At 37.4% G+C, this 15,874-nt stretch overlaps 1 protein-coding gene across 1 annotated transcript in view; it reads right to left on the bottom strand.

Moving 5' to 3' along the window:
- Positions 1 to 15,874, bottom strand: part of PLCB1 (phospholipase C beta 1) — a 508,980-nt gene that overhangs the window by 85,247 nt on the left and 407,859 nt on the right. The window contains exons 17-20 of the mRNA XM_070956289.1: positions 12,443 to 12,527; positions 10,530 to 10,654; positions 8,217 to 8,371; positions 6,417 to 6,581 (exon numbers count right to left, since the gene is read on the bottom strand). Of these exons, the coding sequence (XP_070812390.1) occupies positions 6,417 to 6,581; positions 8,217 to 8,371; positions 10,530 to 10,654; positions 12,443 to 12,527 (530 nt within the window). The remainder of the gene's footprint in view (positions 1 to 6,416; positions 6,582 to 8,216; positions 8,372 to 10,529; positions 10,655 to 12,442; positions 12,528 to 15,874) is intronic.

Below are 15,874 nucleotides of genomic sequence, written 5' to 3'. Positions count from 1 at the left end.
ATAATACAGTCTGAGTCTTTGGCTAAATTTTCTCTCACTCATTCACATACAGAGAAAAAGTACCCTTGGGAACATCATTCTTGGCAACTATATAAGCATGTCCATGTTTTCTTGGCAACCATACAGAAGCCGTTTGTTTTTTTCTAGGATTTTTTCTACTTTTCAATCTAGTCTATACTTCTGAGATTTCTTGGTGGTCTCCCATCCTAATACTAATCAGATTTCAGATTTCACCCTGCATAACTAACTGAGATCAGCTAAGGTCAGCCACAAGAAAGAAAACAAAAAAGGTAATCAATTCTCTTTTTCTAAATACTGGAATGAACTGTAGTAAAAGAGTTTAAAAACATTTTAATTAATAAGAAAAGCATCTTTTTTTCTCTTGCATGTTCTTTATGATGACAGGTAGTCTCATTTCAACAATTGAAATCAGCAATTCAATCACTAAACAAAGTGGTTGCTAAGTGAAACTGTGATTGTGTTTCTGGTTTTCACCTCTGCTTTGCTTTATAGACATGCAAACATCATAAACTTGAGCATTGGTCATAAAGTTAGTTTTTTATCATTGTCATAACTGTGAATAGTCACAGAATGAGGCAATTGTTAAGTGAAGACAACCTGCATTGTCTCTTCAAGATGGTTCTGATCTGATATCACAATTGGTCTGATGTCACATAGAATCCTCATAGAGTCTCAGCAACAGCTGATGTCAATAGAATCCTTTTAATTCCTAAGACTTATAACTGACAGCGTGAAGGCAATGGAAGACTGAGAAGGGGTTATGTGGAATCTTCTGATATCTAGGAGCAGCCCACAACCCACAGAAAACGGCCACAGGATTTTACATGAAAACTTGTGGACGCCAAAATGGCTCAAATCATGTCAAAGAGTTCATGTCAAAAGCAGGAGGATTTGGATGAGCAATAATCAGCTCATCTCATGGGCAGTAAGAGTTCTCATACTACTAAAATTCAGTACTCAATTGCTCTGAGTAAAAAAAATGTAAGTATATAAACCATTTGATGTATCATGTTTGTTAGTTTCATTCTTCTTCTGTAACTCTATTAGCTCAAACGTGTGTATCATTAAATATTAAATGTTTTCAATACCTTGTTTCCTTGAAAATAAGACATCCCCCTGATAATAAGGCCAATCAGGCTTTTGAGCGCATGTGTTAAAATAAGCCTCCCCCGAAAATAAACCCTCCCCAAAAATATTTAAACGCAGAGCTGGAAATCAGGTAAGATGGCAAGAGGAGCCTCATCTTGCTCCACACACCTCAAAATAATAAGACCTCCCTGAAAATAAGGCCAAGTGCTTATTTCAGGGTTCAAAAAAATATAAGACAGGGTCTTATTTTCGGGAAAACACAGGTATTTGGCACCTAAAATAGTCGATAATTTTCCCATCATTAGCTTTAATGTAGAGTGGAGACTCACATCTGGTTTTCAGAATGCACTTTTCATGTGCCAATCAGTTGTTGGTGCAGAACTGAGCTTAAAAGAACAAGCTTTCAACTAACTTCTTCTATATGGTTCTGCTTATCTCAGTGTCTGAATGATCTTGGGCATATTATTCTCTCAACATTAATCCCTCTCTTCTTTCTGTATCATGGATATATTCAAATGTCTTACAGACTACATTAGGGCTTACAAAAAAGTATTACATTTTTCTTTAGACACTTCTTAATATTAATTCCTCCTTCTTCCTAAAAACCCTATCAAATATTTCACAATATCCTAGAAATATAATGCTTTATATTACTATGATTAGATTTATGATTTTCATTTGGGAATAAGCTATTCAATAATTGGGTTTTCTTTTAATTATTTGTGTACTGTGTCATTTTAGGTGGGATAATGGCTATTTATTGAATTTTTTTTTTTAAAAATTGCAATTTATAAAAGTAGAGGAAAAAGTAATATGCAAAATAAATGAAAAGAAAAACAGTAATATCCAACAACTTAATCAATTATAAAATTGTAATACTATAACAAAAATAAAAAAAAACAATAAATAGAACTCTCTTCCAGAAATTAATATACTAATTTAAAACAAATCGCCTAAAATGAAACATATGCCTTTAATCATGTAAAAATACTATATTGAATTGTGCATAGAATTTGCTTGTAAAATATTATGAAATCTGTATCAAAAGGAAACCTATTTCAGGGGAAAACTGTCTTATCAAATATGGGTAAATTACACATTTCAAGATTGGTATCTCCCACTCTCTCAATATAATCCTGTTGTCTATTTCTCATGCCTGATATAACAATAGAATGTCTTTCCACCTATTTTTACTTTTTCCACAAAGATAAACATTCATTTGACTCAGTATCAAAATTCAATCTACATGCCAATAAAGCCCAAATATGTCTTAAGTGCATTTAAGCCAGGAAATTAAAGACTTTTTTTGCTGCATGTTGACCCAAGAAATTATTAGGAGTCTAACGATAATAACTCTCAATTAAGCCCATATACACTTAGAATTCTCATTCTAGTTAAATATAAATCCAATCATATTTTTGATAGTCTGATAAATGAAAGCCTCTTTCAAAAAAGAGTCTCAGCTTAGCCTAAAAAAATCTTTGTGAACCTGCCACATTAGTTTAACACAAATAGCATATGAAATAAAAGTATACACTAAATGTAGTATGATATATCTATATATATACATATATCAGGGGTGAAATGCTCCCGGTTCGGACCGGATCACCTGATCTGGTAGCGATGGAGGCGGGTGGTTCGGAGAACCGGTAGCAAAAATCCCTGGCCCCCCCATGCCCAGCTGAGCCGCACAATCATCAGAGGCTTTTTTTTTACTTTTAAAAGCATTTTTTTACAACCTCTTTGCTGAAGAGGTTGTAGAAAAAATGCTTTTAAAAGTAAAAAAAAAAAAAAAATTGGCCATGCCCACCCAGTCACATTATCCCACCACCACCAAGCCACGCCCACAGAACTGGTAATAACAGATTTTAGATTTCAATGGCTCCCATAACTCAAATAGAAAAACACCCCCATAACATGAATAAACGTGACAATACCTCCCGCCTACCAGACATCTGGAAACTAGCCCTTGTCAACAAACGATTTCCAGCACCCACAGACAGAAAAATCTACACCCCAGAAGCCAGACACACACACCCCGAGACCTCCAACCAAATCACATTCCAGCCAGCCACAAAGATGAAGCCCTGCCACCTGGTGGAGAAAAACCGACCATACACCCGAAACCAAGCCAATAGACACAGACTGGGACTCCCAACCAATCAGAACGAAGAGGTGGGGCCATCCCAGCAAAGCAGACTACCAGCACCAGATTTGAAATAGTAACGGCAGTTGCTGCAGAAGACCCCTTGCATAAGCCTGATGATGGCAGATGAGATTCTGTCGAAACGTTGCCAAAGTGCTCTCAATCTTACATGGGAGAAGACCCGAATACACCAAGACTTGCATACCTGTACCCGTGAAAATCTACGATTTTAGCCAGAAGAGAATTTTTTCTTCTGGCTGGCTGCCAGAAGAAAAAAAGTCCAGAAACTGAACTAGGGCTGCATAATATCTTGGTTTACGTAGGTAGAACCTGGCTAAAGAGAAATACACATAAAACCTACGAAAAAGATATATATATTTGTTTTCTGAGGTTTTCGCGGGTGTTTGTATGTAGGTCTTTGGTTATTCGGGTTTTCTCCCGCGTAGAATTGGAAGTGTCTTGGCGATGTTTCGACGAAGTCTCAACGTCGCCAAGACACTTCCAATTCTACGCGGGAGAAAACCCGAATAACCAAAGACATATATATATATATATGCATTACTGTTCTAGCCAGGGTTTTTCCTACGTAAATCAAGATGTTTGTATAGCCATAGTTAAGTGACATCCCAAATCACTATTTTCTAGGCTTTATCAGACATTTAAGCAGCATTATGCTGTCAGCTGCAAGACTTAAGGGAGACTAAAATAGATCTATTTCTGCCTTATTTGGCTTCATCAGTTAGCCACACCCTCATTTTATGACTATTTGGCTTCATCAGTTAGCCACACCCTCATTTTATGACTCCTCCCTGTAACGGTCAAATATTTATTTTGTTCTTTTTTTTTCGTAAAAAATGAAGCCAAATAAGGCAGAAATAGATCTATTTTAGTCTCCCTTAAGTCTTGCAGCTGACAGCATAATGCTGCTTAAATGTCTGATAAAGCCTAGAAAATAGTGATTTGGGATGTCACTTAACTATGGCTATACAAACATCTTGATTTACGTAGGAAAAACCCTGGCTAGAACAGTAATGCATATATAGACCTACGAAAAAAACAACAACAAAAAAAACCCAAAATAAATATATATATATATAGTGTGTGTGTGTGTGTGTCTGTGTGTCTATATATCTCATTGAAAATCCTTAACTGGATCACTAATAAGTTATCGAAAGACATAGCAATTTGTTTTGTAAAACTGCTAAAATTTATCAGAGCAATGTGTCAATCAAATCTCTTCAAAGAATAGGATATACATTATCTATATATTCTTAAACCCTATAAATATTTATAGATTTTTAAATAAAACCATGACTCCAGCAACCTTAGTATTATTACTACCAATATATAATAAACCCACCAAACCATTTTTTTTTTCTTATAATGACCTTGTAATTCCCTGTACCGGAATGGAATCAGGGTGACTGAATGGAGCTGAGCATTTTCTGGCTGGATGCCCTTCCTGATGCCTACATGGAGTATGCAGCATATATTTTCACTAAGCACCCAGAGAGAAAAATATCTACTGCTACCTGGGATCTAACTCACAGCTTCCTAATTGTGAGGCAACAGCACCACCTCTAGGCTACCACGCCACTCATATCAATAGCAAACCAATATACACAAAAGATTTTTCATCATAAAATATCTCCTGTAAAAGGATAACTTCGTGTCAGCCCTTCAAATTATGCCATGTCACAAGACTGACATCACAGGAAATACTAAAACTTGACTATGTATTGATACAATAGCAGAATCTTGACAATGTGACAGTGTTTTTCCTCCTCTTATACCAAAGACAGTGAAGACAGAGCAACTGTAATTTTCTTTCTCCCATTTTTTTGTTTTCTAGGCTGAGCTCAATATTTTTGCTAATGATCACCACACACCTTCTACAAGGCTATTTCTTTTTTGTTCCTCTACACCTCTTCATTGTATAGCTTTTTAAAACAGTGTTTAAGGTTAGTAACATTACACGTTCTTTAATATTCTGGCTTAATAACCTAAACCCATGATGACGAACCTAGGGCACGCATGCCAGAGGTGGCACGTAGAGCCCTCTCTTTGGGCATGCACGCTGTCGGCAGCTGCTCTTCTGATTTCCAGTGCACGTATGCACTCTGGCCAGGTGATCTTCACACATGCCAGAGCCTCGGAAACCAGAAGACCAGTTGGCTGGTGCACATGCGCGTGCCGGAAAGGTTCGCCATCACTGATCTAAACATTGAAATGTAATAAAATAAATAAAAAAGGGCAAGCCCTTTTTGATAGCAAAATATGAAATGATCATAGATGTAAAAATTATGAGCTATCTAATAATAATAACTAGTATACTGTTATACTGAGGTAAATTAAAAGGAAAATGAGTATAAACAAAAAACATAAAACAAGAATAAAATAAATGACTTCCTAGGAGACTCTATTTGTTGATTTGTTTAAAAGACCTGTATGGCTGCCTATCCTAAAGCACAACTCTGGGCAGCTCACAGCAACAATAAAACCACAAACACAATAAAAACCATAATAATTGCAAAAAAAAAAAAAAAAGCCAACTGCAGGTGACTTTGGGGCAGTCACTCTTGTTCAGCCCAACCCACCTCACAGGGTGGTTGTTATGGGGAGAATAGGAGGAGGAAGGTGTGTTGGAAATGTTTGCCGCCTTGAATTATTTGACAAAATAATAAAGACAGGATGTAAATAAATAAATATAAATAAATAAAAAACAAAATGAAGACCTGATGCCTCAGTCATTCTCCTAAGATGTCCCAAGGCTCCATAGCTCCTCAGTTTCTATTTCTATCACATTCACTACCTGACCCCACTCTTCCCTTCTGTAGTTTCATTAGGCAAACAAGTGCCAACCTTAATACTAAAATAATAAAATACTAATAATACAAGAACAAGACTGGAAAAGAAGGATCCAAATAAAATGCACCTATGGGCAGCCATACAAGTCTTATAAACAAATCTATCAATAAATTCAACTACCGTAAAATAAATCACATTTTATCAGCAAGCACTTAGTAGCATCTAAAATTAAAGGAAGAAAGCTTTCTTTACAACTCAGGTGGAACAGAATTAGAGCAGACAGAATTTTTAAGTGATTCAAGTTGGCAAAATCAGAATATAATAGCCAGAGGGATCAAATGCAAATACCAACCTTCTTAAACACTATGGCTTCTTCTTCCCATACAGGATTCACAGCATTGCCTTGAGATGTCTTTGTCTTGAGAGCTTTTCTTCTCGTATCCACAGGCAGACCAAACATATCTACTTCGACATAAGTTCCAACTTTTTTGTCAGAAAGTAATTGCCCAGAAATGACCTAAAAAGGAAAGTTTGAGACATTCTATTAACACACCTTTGCTTCAATTCATTTCACATTGGCTAAAGGGCTTGTTTTCTTAATATGTAAAGCTTATAACAAGAGAAAATGGTTGGGAGAGTCTACCATAAGTCCTTCACCACAGACTGATCGCTCTGTAATTGTCTTGGAAGGAGTACCTATCCCAGGCACCTGTTGGACCCAGCTTTGTTTCAGAAGGAGCTTGGGCTCATTCTTGAAGGTCTGTTGCACAGTTCAACTGGGACCTTGAATTAGATTGGGCCTATGTGGCTCTCCTCAGTTTACAAAAATGTAGAGTGACAAAATGACAAAAGAAGCATAAAGAGTACCACTGGAGGACAACAAAGAATAACCACACATCTTAGAACCTTTATTCAAGGCTGGTTTGTGGTGATAAAACTAGCAGAAAGTGCATATTTTTCTTCCTTTATCAAGTCCAAAGATAGTCAGTTGGCAACCCTACTGAGTTGTGGAAGATTGTATCCCAATTTGGTAGGACACAGTCTGTCATTACTACAGGGCCATTGTGAGGAATATTCTAAGCATTTGTTAAGATAAAATTGCTCAGATTGGCTTGTATAGGTCTGGTTTTGTTAGCGGGGATGAGTTTGAACCTGCTAGTCCCAAGGAAGCAGACACACTCAAGGCTGTGAGTTTGACCAGCTATATATTAGATCCCCGTCCATTCTGGTTGGAGGCCTCCTGGGAGATGACATGTGATTGATGGTAAATTCATCCCGGAGAGTGGGAATGATCCTGCTGATGTTTAAGAAAGAGGTGATCCTACATCTCTTCAAATAGCCGTAGTTCAATTTTCATCGGGCCTCCAACCTTCCATTTTTAGGAAAAGTTGTTGAGAAGGTGCTTATATTGCAGTTTTAGAAGACCCTGGAGGAAGTGGATTATATGGATGGATGTCTTTCAGTCAGGCTTCAGATCTGGATATGGGAACAAAATGACATAGACATGCAAATGACCTATAGTGGGGATAATGCACCCATCTTTTCTCTCCTTGATCTTTCGGTGGTTTTCAACACCATCAATTGTGATATCCTTCTAGACCAGTTGAAAGGGGTTAGAAGATGGCAGTTTAGTGTTGCAATGAATTTTCTTCTTCTTCCAGAATTGGTTCCAGTGAATATTCATAGGAGAGGAGATAACTGATCCCTTTTTTTTGTGGTCTCCCCTCAGATAATAATGTCTCCCTACCCTTCTGTATTTCTTGACTACTGGTTCCTTTACTGCTGATGGTTGATTCTAAAAGGCAGAAGCTATTCACCATTTTGATATGTTCATTATCGATTCTAAGGATAGTTATTTTACCTTTGCCATCAGTTTGATCTTCTTTATATAATTAATTAAGCTTGTTTTCTTGTCCAAACATGTGTATCATCTCCCTTTCTTCAATTTTGGGCATAATTTCTATTTTCCTGGTTATAAATATCTGAATGTGACTTGTTCAATATGCTTATAACATATGCTGATAACAAGTACCTTGCATATATGAGATTCACACTTTTTAAAAATATTGGGAATGAGTACATGAGAACTTATTTTGGTCTTTCAGGTTCATTATGCTTATAGAATTTAGCAAATGAGCAACTGGATACCTACCTTTACAGACAAAGTGTTTGCAACTATTCCATCTACAATACTTTCCGTAAATGGATCAAAATGTTTGTCTGGTCTTCTCATGAACTCTGGTTTTAGTCTGTATCCACTTTTGCCATTATACTCATACATCCCCATATTTATTTGCATAGACAAATCTATATGAAAAAAATAATTGTGTTATGGGATACTACACAAATATATATTAATGGGACAATAGAGAAAGCCTAACAAATTCGAAGTTAAAACAGGTAGTCCTTGACTTACTATCACAATTGACCCCAACATTTCTGTTGTTAAGTGAGACTTTTGTTAAGTTAGTTTTGCCCCATTTTACAACCTTTCTTGCCACAGTTGTTAAAGTGAATCACTGCAGTTGACAAGTTAGTAACATGATTGTTAAGTGAATCTGGCTTCCCCATTGTTTTTGCTTGTCAAAAGATTGCAAAAGGGGATCATGTGACCTTGGGACACAGCAACGGATGTAAGTATGAGTCAGGTGCCAAGCATTTGAATTTTGATCATATGATCATGAGAATGCTACAAAGGTTATAAGTGTGAAAAATGGTCATAAGTCACTTTTTTTCCCAATGCCGTTGTAACTTAAATGGTCACTAAATGTTACTGTTGTAAGTCGAGGAGTACCTGTATACTGAAGTCTGTCTGTAAAAATAAGAAGCTAATTTTCCATTCAACATACAATATTTTGAGCTTACTTTCAGGACTATTCACAAGGTTTTTGTAAAAAAAACTATATCCAAGACAATGATAGATAATAGATTTTTATGTATATATAGATTGGATATTTCTGAATATGCTCAACAATAACAGCATGTAAAGTGCTGTGACGTTTGCCTAAAGTGCTCTGAATAATCATAAACCTATTTATGCTGCCCACTGAATCTGGGCAAAACAGCATGGACTAAAACCAGCTGGATGAAGAGACCTCTTAGTCTTTATCCATGGTCTGGTTACATTATATATTGAATTTAAAAAAAAAAAAAAAAACCACCATTAGCCCCTCCACAGAGCTGAAAAGGATTCTATTTAAGTTCTGGTCTAATTTTTATTTAGATGAAAAGGAAGGAGAGACAATGTAACTTGCCTCACTACATGTTTGGCAAGTTGTAACAAAGCAGAAGTGAGGTAGTCAGGTGTTAGAAACAAATATCTCTGATAATTAATAACTGCCGGCTGTGCTGCCAAACTCATTAAAACCATGTGCCCCTTTTTAATAAAGCAGCTAGTGCTTTCATTTTGATTTCACACCAACTGATCTTCTTTGAAAATACGGATTCTCAGCACTGAATGGGTAATGCAGTTCTGAACTGGGTAAATGAAAGGCTTTCCACATTATCATGTCTGAGATTCAGAAGGGAACAGAAACAAATGAACAATCAGTTGCTAATATTAATTTCCTACTGCCTATAATCACATGTTTTTCACTGCTCATATTCATAAGCTTATTATGTTTTCTCAATATATTGCTGGTATTAAAATATGTCCCTCGTTTTAATATCACAATAGAGCTAGGATCAAAAAATCCATCAAAGAGACATGGAGAAAACCAACCCATGTAACGAAATAAATGGTAATCATGATTTGCTTAAAAAGCTTCTATTAATGCAGATTAATTAATGCAAGAAGAGTCCTCCACTCCTCTGCTCGTAACAAAATACCCTCTGCCACCAGACTTGAAATTCTGGGTTTAGAAAATTTAGAACTATGCCGCCTTCGGTATAACCTAAGCATAGCTCATAAAATCATCTGCTACAATGTCCTACCTGTCAATGTCTTACCTGTACTTCAGCTTCAACCACAGCATTACACGAGCACACAATATATACAAACTTAAAGTGAACCGCTTTAAACTCGATTGTAGAAAATATGACTTCAGTAACAGAGTTGTTAATGCCTGGAATGCACTACCAGACTCTGTGGTCTCATCCCAAAACCCCCTAAACTTTAACCTAAAACTGTCTACTGTTGACCTCACCCCATTCCTAAGAGGTCTGTAAGGGGCGTGCATAAGAGGACCAGCGTGCCTACCGTCCCTGTCCTAATGTTCCCTTTAATTGTATTCATTTTATGTATTCAATTCATGCTTATACTTATATACATTATCTAATATGTACTCGACAAAATAAAATAAATAAATAAATAAAAAAGATTACTTATTCATGCCAAAGTTTTAAAGAAGCAATTGGTTTCAGAAGTAGGCATGCCACTCTTAGTACCTTTAATTTTTCACAAACTTGGTGCTTCATTATCTGCTACTCTTCCTTATCAGAAAACATACAGTAACATAGATCTTACCTACAGTTTGGAAGTTAAGAGCAACCATTTGACAGCCTGCATTCCAGAACAGCTGAGGCATGTAATTTGAGGAATCAACACGTGTCCCTTTGGGGTAAATTCGGCTCAGCTGCATTTTATTATACCTAAATTGTGAGTGGTTAAGATAAAATACAACCGGAGAAACTACTAGATTAAAAGTTTGCACAACAAATTACTTGTTAATTTTGGAAAGAAATGGTGACGCCAGATTCAGCTCTGGCTTTTTCTTATCTATTGCTATTATCAACTTGATAGGTAAGTAGTTGTATCTGGCCTTAAAACAATAATAAATTTGATCTGATAGTAGGGATGGAACTGATTCTGAGAACCTTAATAAAACAGGTTGATTTACAAAATGAGTATGTTTGCTAGGAATTATTGTGGAAAAGAGTAAAAACAAACAAATTCATGGCTTAGGGCCAGGGTATTTGCGAGACCGCCTGCTGCTACCGATAACCTCCCACCGGCCAATACGCTCTCACAGAGAGGGCCTCCTCGGGGTGCCGTCGGTCAGGCAATGTCGGCTGGCGGCCCCCAGGGGGCGAGCCTTCTCTGTGGGGGCACCCACCCTGTGGAATGAGCTGCCTCCTGGAATACGATTGATCCCGGACCTCCGGACCTTCCGTAAAGCCCTGAAGATGTTTTTATTTCATCAAGCCGGCCTAGCCTAAATGGTTTTTTTTAATTGGGATTTTAAATTTTATGGATTTGGGGTTTTAAATTTGGGTAGCCAATGATTTAATTCTTTTAATTATCTTAACTTTTGCATTTGTATGTTTTTTAATTTTGGCTGTTCACCGCCCTGAGTCCCTTCTGGGAGAAGGGCGGTATACAAATTAAATTAATAATAATAATAATAATAAAATTCAAACTTCTTTGTTGTCCAAGGCCAGTCTATGGATAGCTGAGATAAGCAGCACTCACAGTGTACTCATCCACGCCATCATGACATAGTGAGCCTTGTCACTCTGAAGCAAGTAGATTAACGGACACTTCTATAAAGAGGTGCCATCATACATGGCAGTAGAAGAGACTTAAAAATGGCTGCCATCATCATGTAATAATATTGGCTTCACAGTCCCACAAAGTACTGATTTATAGAATCAAAAGAGCCTCTATGCATTTTGCTTTGTATCTATGACAAGTATTTGTGTCAAGCATTTAATGTTTTGGTGCAAATGAGAAATTTTGATTCTTTTTTATATAAAATATAACAGCAAGAGAGAAAAAGAGTGGTAGAATCCAAGGACTGATCTTATTTTTTGGACAGATCCTGAAAATAAATCTACAAAACTCAAGATTAATAAATAGATTAAAACATTCCAAAAAACCCTTATATATTTTAGAACAGAATTATTGCTCACTTGACACAAAATATGATAAATGGGGGCAAGAGGAAGACTATAATGTCACTATTGGAAACATGAAAAGCTTCCTCATATTAATGGAGTCTTAAATCTGAAAATGTCAAGTTTGATTGGCAGCCACTCTTCAGTAGTAATTATGTTTCTTATCACCAGTTACTGTAGTTGTCTTGATTTTAATTGAAAATGTCATAGAGCAGCAATATGTCATCTGTTCTATGCTAAAATTTGTCCACGTAGAATCCACTCTGAGCAACTATAGATTTATCCAGATATAATTGATAAGTACTTAACTAGGAATGTAAACCCCCTTCATTTCTAAGTTTTAATTAAAAAGGATGAATACTTTTGTAGGGGAAAAAACCTCTGATGTATCTATCAACATCACTTTGCTATCCTAATACTTATATATAGTGGTGTTGGGTGCATGTTTCTTCAACCTAAATTAATTTTCAGTAATGGTTCTCAGCAGCCTCTATTCCTCAGATTGAAGGTTTTCTAAGATATTTTTCTCAATTTCAAAGATACTCCACAAACTCGACAGGAGATTTTGTGAGCTGTTCAAGTGCTTTGGTTTCCACAAAGGAAGACATTTCAAAACTCTTGTTCCGTTCTGTAATTTAAAAAGAAAAAAATATCACAGTTTTTAAAATTAAGATTATGCTTTATGTTGCTCAACATAAATCCATCCATCCAGCATCGCATCAAAGCTTTATCTTGCTCATGATTCAGTTCCCAAAGAGGTGAACTAAAAACCCAGGAATTCCTGTAATTGGGGGAAAAACATGTAATAGTTTATATTTTGGCAGCAGGGGTCCATACACTTCAGATAGTGAAGACAATAGACAAATCTGTTTGTAGTTTTCAGTACACGTTTTTATTTATCTTCCCATCCTTTTACATTGGATATGTCTGGTTTTTAATAATATGACTGAGGCAAAACTTGCAGGCAGCTATCATCTAGATCTGCAGTACTCGAACCATGTTCCCTGGAGGTCCAGGCTTTCACAGACTCATCCAGCGGTTCAACATGACTATCTAAGAGCTACAGCGGTCTTTATTCCTTTGTTTTATTTCAAAAAAGAATTGTCTGTGATAAGGTATTACATAAATATTATTTGCTACTGCACTGCACTGATTTTTTCACATTGAGAATGGTCCCTCAGGTATCTCAAGTCTGAAGACCACTGACTAGACCAGGGGTCCTCAAACATTTTAAACAGGGGGCCATTTCACGGTCCCTCAGTCTGTTGGGAGGGATGGACCAGCTAGGTGGGTGTGGCTAGGTGATCATGTGACTGGGTGGGTGTGGCCAATTTAGCAGTCCATTAAACAATGCACACAAATTAAACTTGGTTATGCTCCTGGGATTGGAAAACAGGTTAGTGAAGGGATGTGGCTGCCTTGTGTGTGTATGTGTGTCTCCCTCTCCCTTTCTCTCGGCCACAGAGACTCCCCTCTCTCTCTCTCAGCCTCCAGTACTACTCTGCTGCTCCAAAACAGGCCCATTTTTGGCCACTCGAGGGCTCCGCGCATCCCATTTTTGGCCTCCTTGACCTCAGTACCACTCTGCCACCCAAAAATGGGCCCATTTTTGGCCTCCCGAGGCCTCTGCACATTCCATTTTTGGCCTCCTTGGCCTCCAGAAGGTGGGTGGGGGCTGGTGGGTAGGTGGGGTGATGTGGCAGGGTAACCTCATGGTCCCTCATGGGCTGGATAATGGCTTTGGTAGGCTGTAAGTGGTCTGTGGGCTGTAGTTTGAGGACCCCTGGACTAGACCAATGGTTTGCTTATTTTCAAACCATCTGTATACTGTTTACATAACAGGAAAATTGATGTCATACTAGTTACACCATGCTGCAAATGATGCCTATGAAAGTTTAATCACTGGACATTTGGAAAGTAAAATAGGCTGTAGAAAATATTGCTATCAACTGAACTGCAAGAGTTGATAAAACAAAACCTAGTAGTACTGATTAAAAACTAATAAAATGATCCATTTGACACATTTTACTTTGTAAGAAATGGTACAAAAAACACAGTAATGATCAAAGGACTAGAACAGATTTATACTTATTACAGCCCCCTCCTCCCCAAAAGTGCTAATGAATACTAAAAATAGTGAACAATGGCATTTATGTCAAATAATAGAGAATATCAAAACTTTGTAATCGGGGTGAAATGTAAAATTTGTTACTACCGGTTCTGTGGGCGTGGCTCGGTGGGGGGTGGGTAATGTGACTGGGTGGACGTGACCAACTTTAAAAAAAAAAACTTTTCAAAGCATTTTTTCTAATGCTTTGAAAAGCCTCTGCTGATCAGGCAACTCAGCTGGGATCGTCAGAGACTTTTCAAAGCATTTTTTTACCACCTCTTCGGCCAAGAGGTTGCAGAAAAAAATGCTTTGAAAAGCCTCTGATGATCCCAGCTGAGCCGCGCGATCATCAGAGGCTTTTTTTTTTTACTTTTAAAAGCATTTTTTCGTCAGAAGAGGTTGTAGAAAAAATGCTTTTAAAAGTAAAAAAAAAAGCCTCTGATGATTGTGCGGCTCAGCTGGGCTTTGGGGGGGGGGAGACGCAGGGATTTTTGCTACCGGTTCTCCGAACCACCCGCCGCCATCGCTACCGGATCAGGCGATCTGGTCCGAACCTGGAGCATTTCACCCGTTTCTAATCCAGAATTGAATAATATTTGGAATAATTTCATGTATGAGAATTGACAGATGTATATTTTGTGGGAATATATATTTGTTTTATCATTAAAGAGCGCAGACCTGGTGAATTTTACAAATCTCAGATTCACGTACACCCTAGTCACTTCTTATCTTGACTACTGCAGCATACTGTACATAGGGCTGCCTTTGAAAAGTATCCGGAAGTGCCAATTAGATAAAAATGCAGTAGCCCACTTGGTGTTGTACAGAACCAGATGTGCATGTGTCATCTCTCCTGCAGGAACTGCATTGGCTGCCAATTTCCTTCTGGGTACAATTTCAGGTACTGGTTGTTACCTTTAAAGCCTACATGACTCAGGACCAAGTTGCCTAAAGGATGATCTCTTCCTGGTCACATCCACCTGATCCACTGGAGTAAGGAGGCAGGGAATGTTGCCAGTCCATTCTCCTAAGGAGGTATATCTGGCGGGACCCAGAAGATGGGCCTTCTCCATGGTGGCTCCAACCCTTTGAAACATCATCCCCACAAGGATTAGACTAGCTCCCATTCTGATATTCTCTTGCAAGGCCTGAAGACCAAGTTTTGCCAATGGAGATGGAGAACCCAAAGTGGGTTGAAGCCCATCAAATGGTTTGTTTGTTTGTTGTCATGGGGGGGGGTGTTATTGTTTTTACTGTTTTTCAGATTTTGATTTTTTGTAAGTCGCCCAGAGTCACTGAGAGTGAGTAGACGGCCAATAAATAAATAAATAAAACAAAAGATAAAGGTAATATGAGGCAGACTGTCATACTGATTAAAACTACAGAGTGCCATTTGAGACAAAAGTGTTAAGGGCACAGTAATGGAAAAAAATTGGGGGTGGGGGAGAAGCTTGCCTTTACTCTTTTCTTTGCAATTGACACACTTTCATTTTGGGATTACAATATTCTAATAGCAACCACTAGGAAAATAGTAAAAAAAAAAAAAAAAGTAGAGGGGAGGAAAGGGTCACTAGAACAACCTGCAGAGAGAGGAATTACACCAGATTTACTTCTAAAAATGTTCAAAGAATTCAGCAATAAGTTAGCTAACTCACTTGATATTAAATTGATGGCTTTTGAAAAAAGAATGGGTCAAAGAATGTAAAGATGAAAGAGGAGAGAAAGGTAGAAGTTAAAAAGGTGGAAAGCTATGTAAAACAAAGTGTCAGGAGATGTAAAACAAACTAATGATAAAGTGGAAATTCTAGAGAATAAGAAGTTGTAAACAATAATCTCTTTCCAAGAGAACTAGATAATTTGGCTTT

This window comes from Pituophis catenifer, unplaced genomic scaffold (genome assembly GCF_029215685.1).
Source record: "Pituophis catenifer annectens isolate HBS135680 unplaced genomic scaffold, rPitCat1.0.hap2 SCAF_1, whole genome shotgun sequence".
Taxonomy (NCBI): Eukaryota; Metazoa; Chordata; class Lepidosauria; order Squamata; family Colubridae; genus Pituophis; species Pituophis catenifer.
The sequence above is the reverse complement of the archived record's forward strand: the minus strand, read 5'-3'. Positions and strand labels throughout refer to the sequence as shown.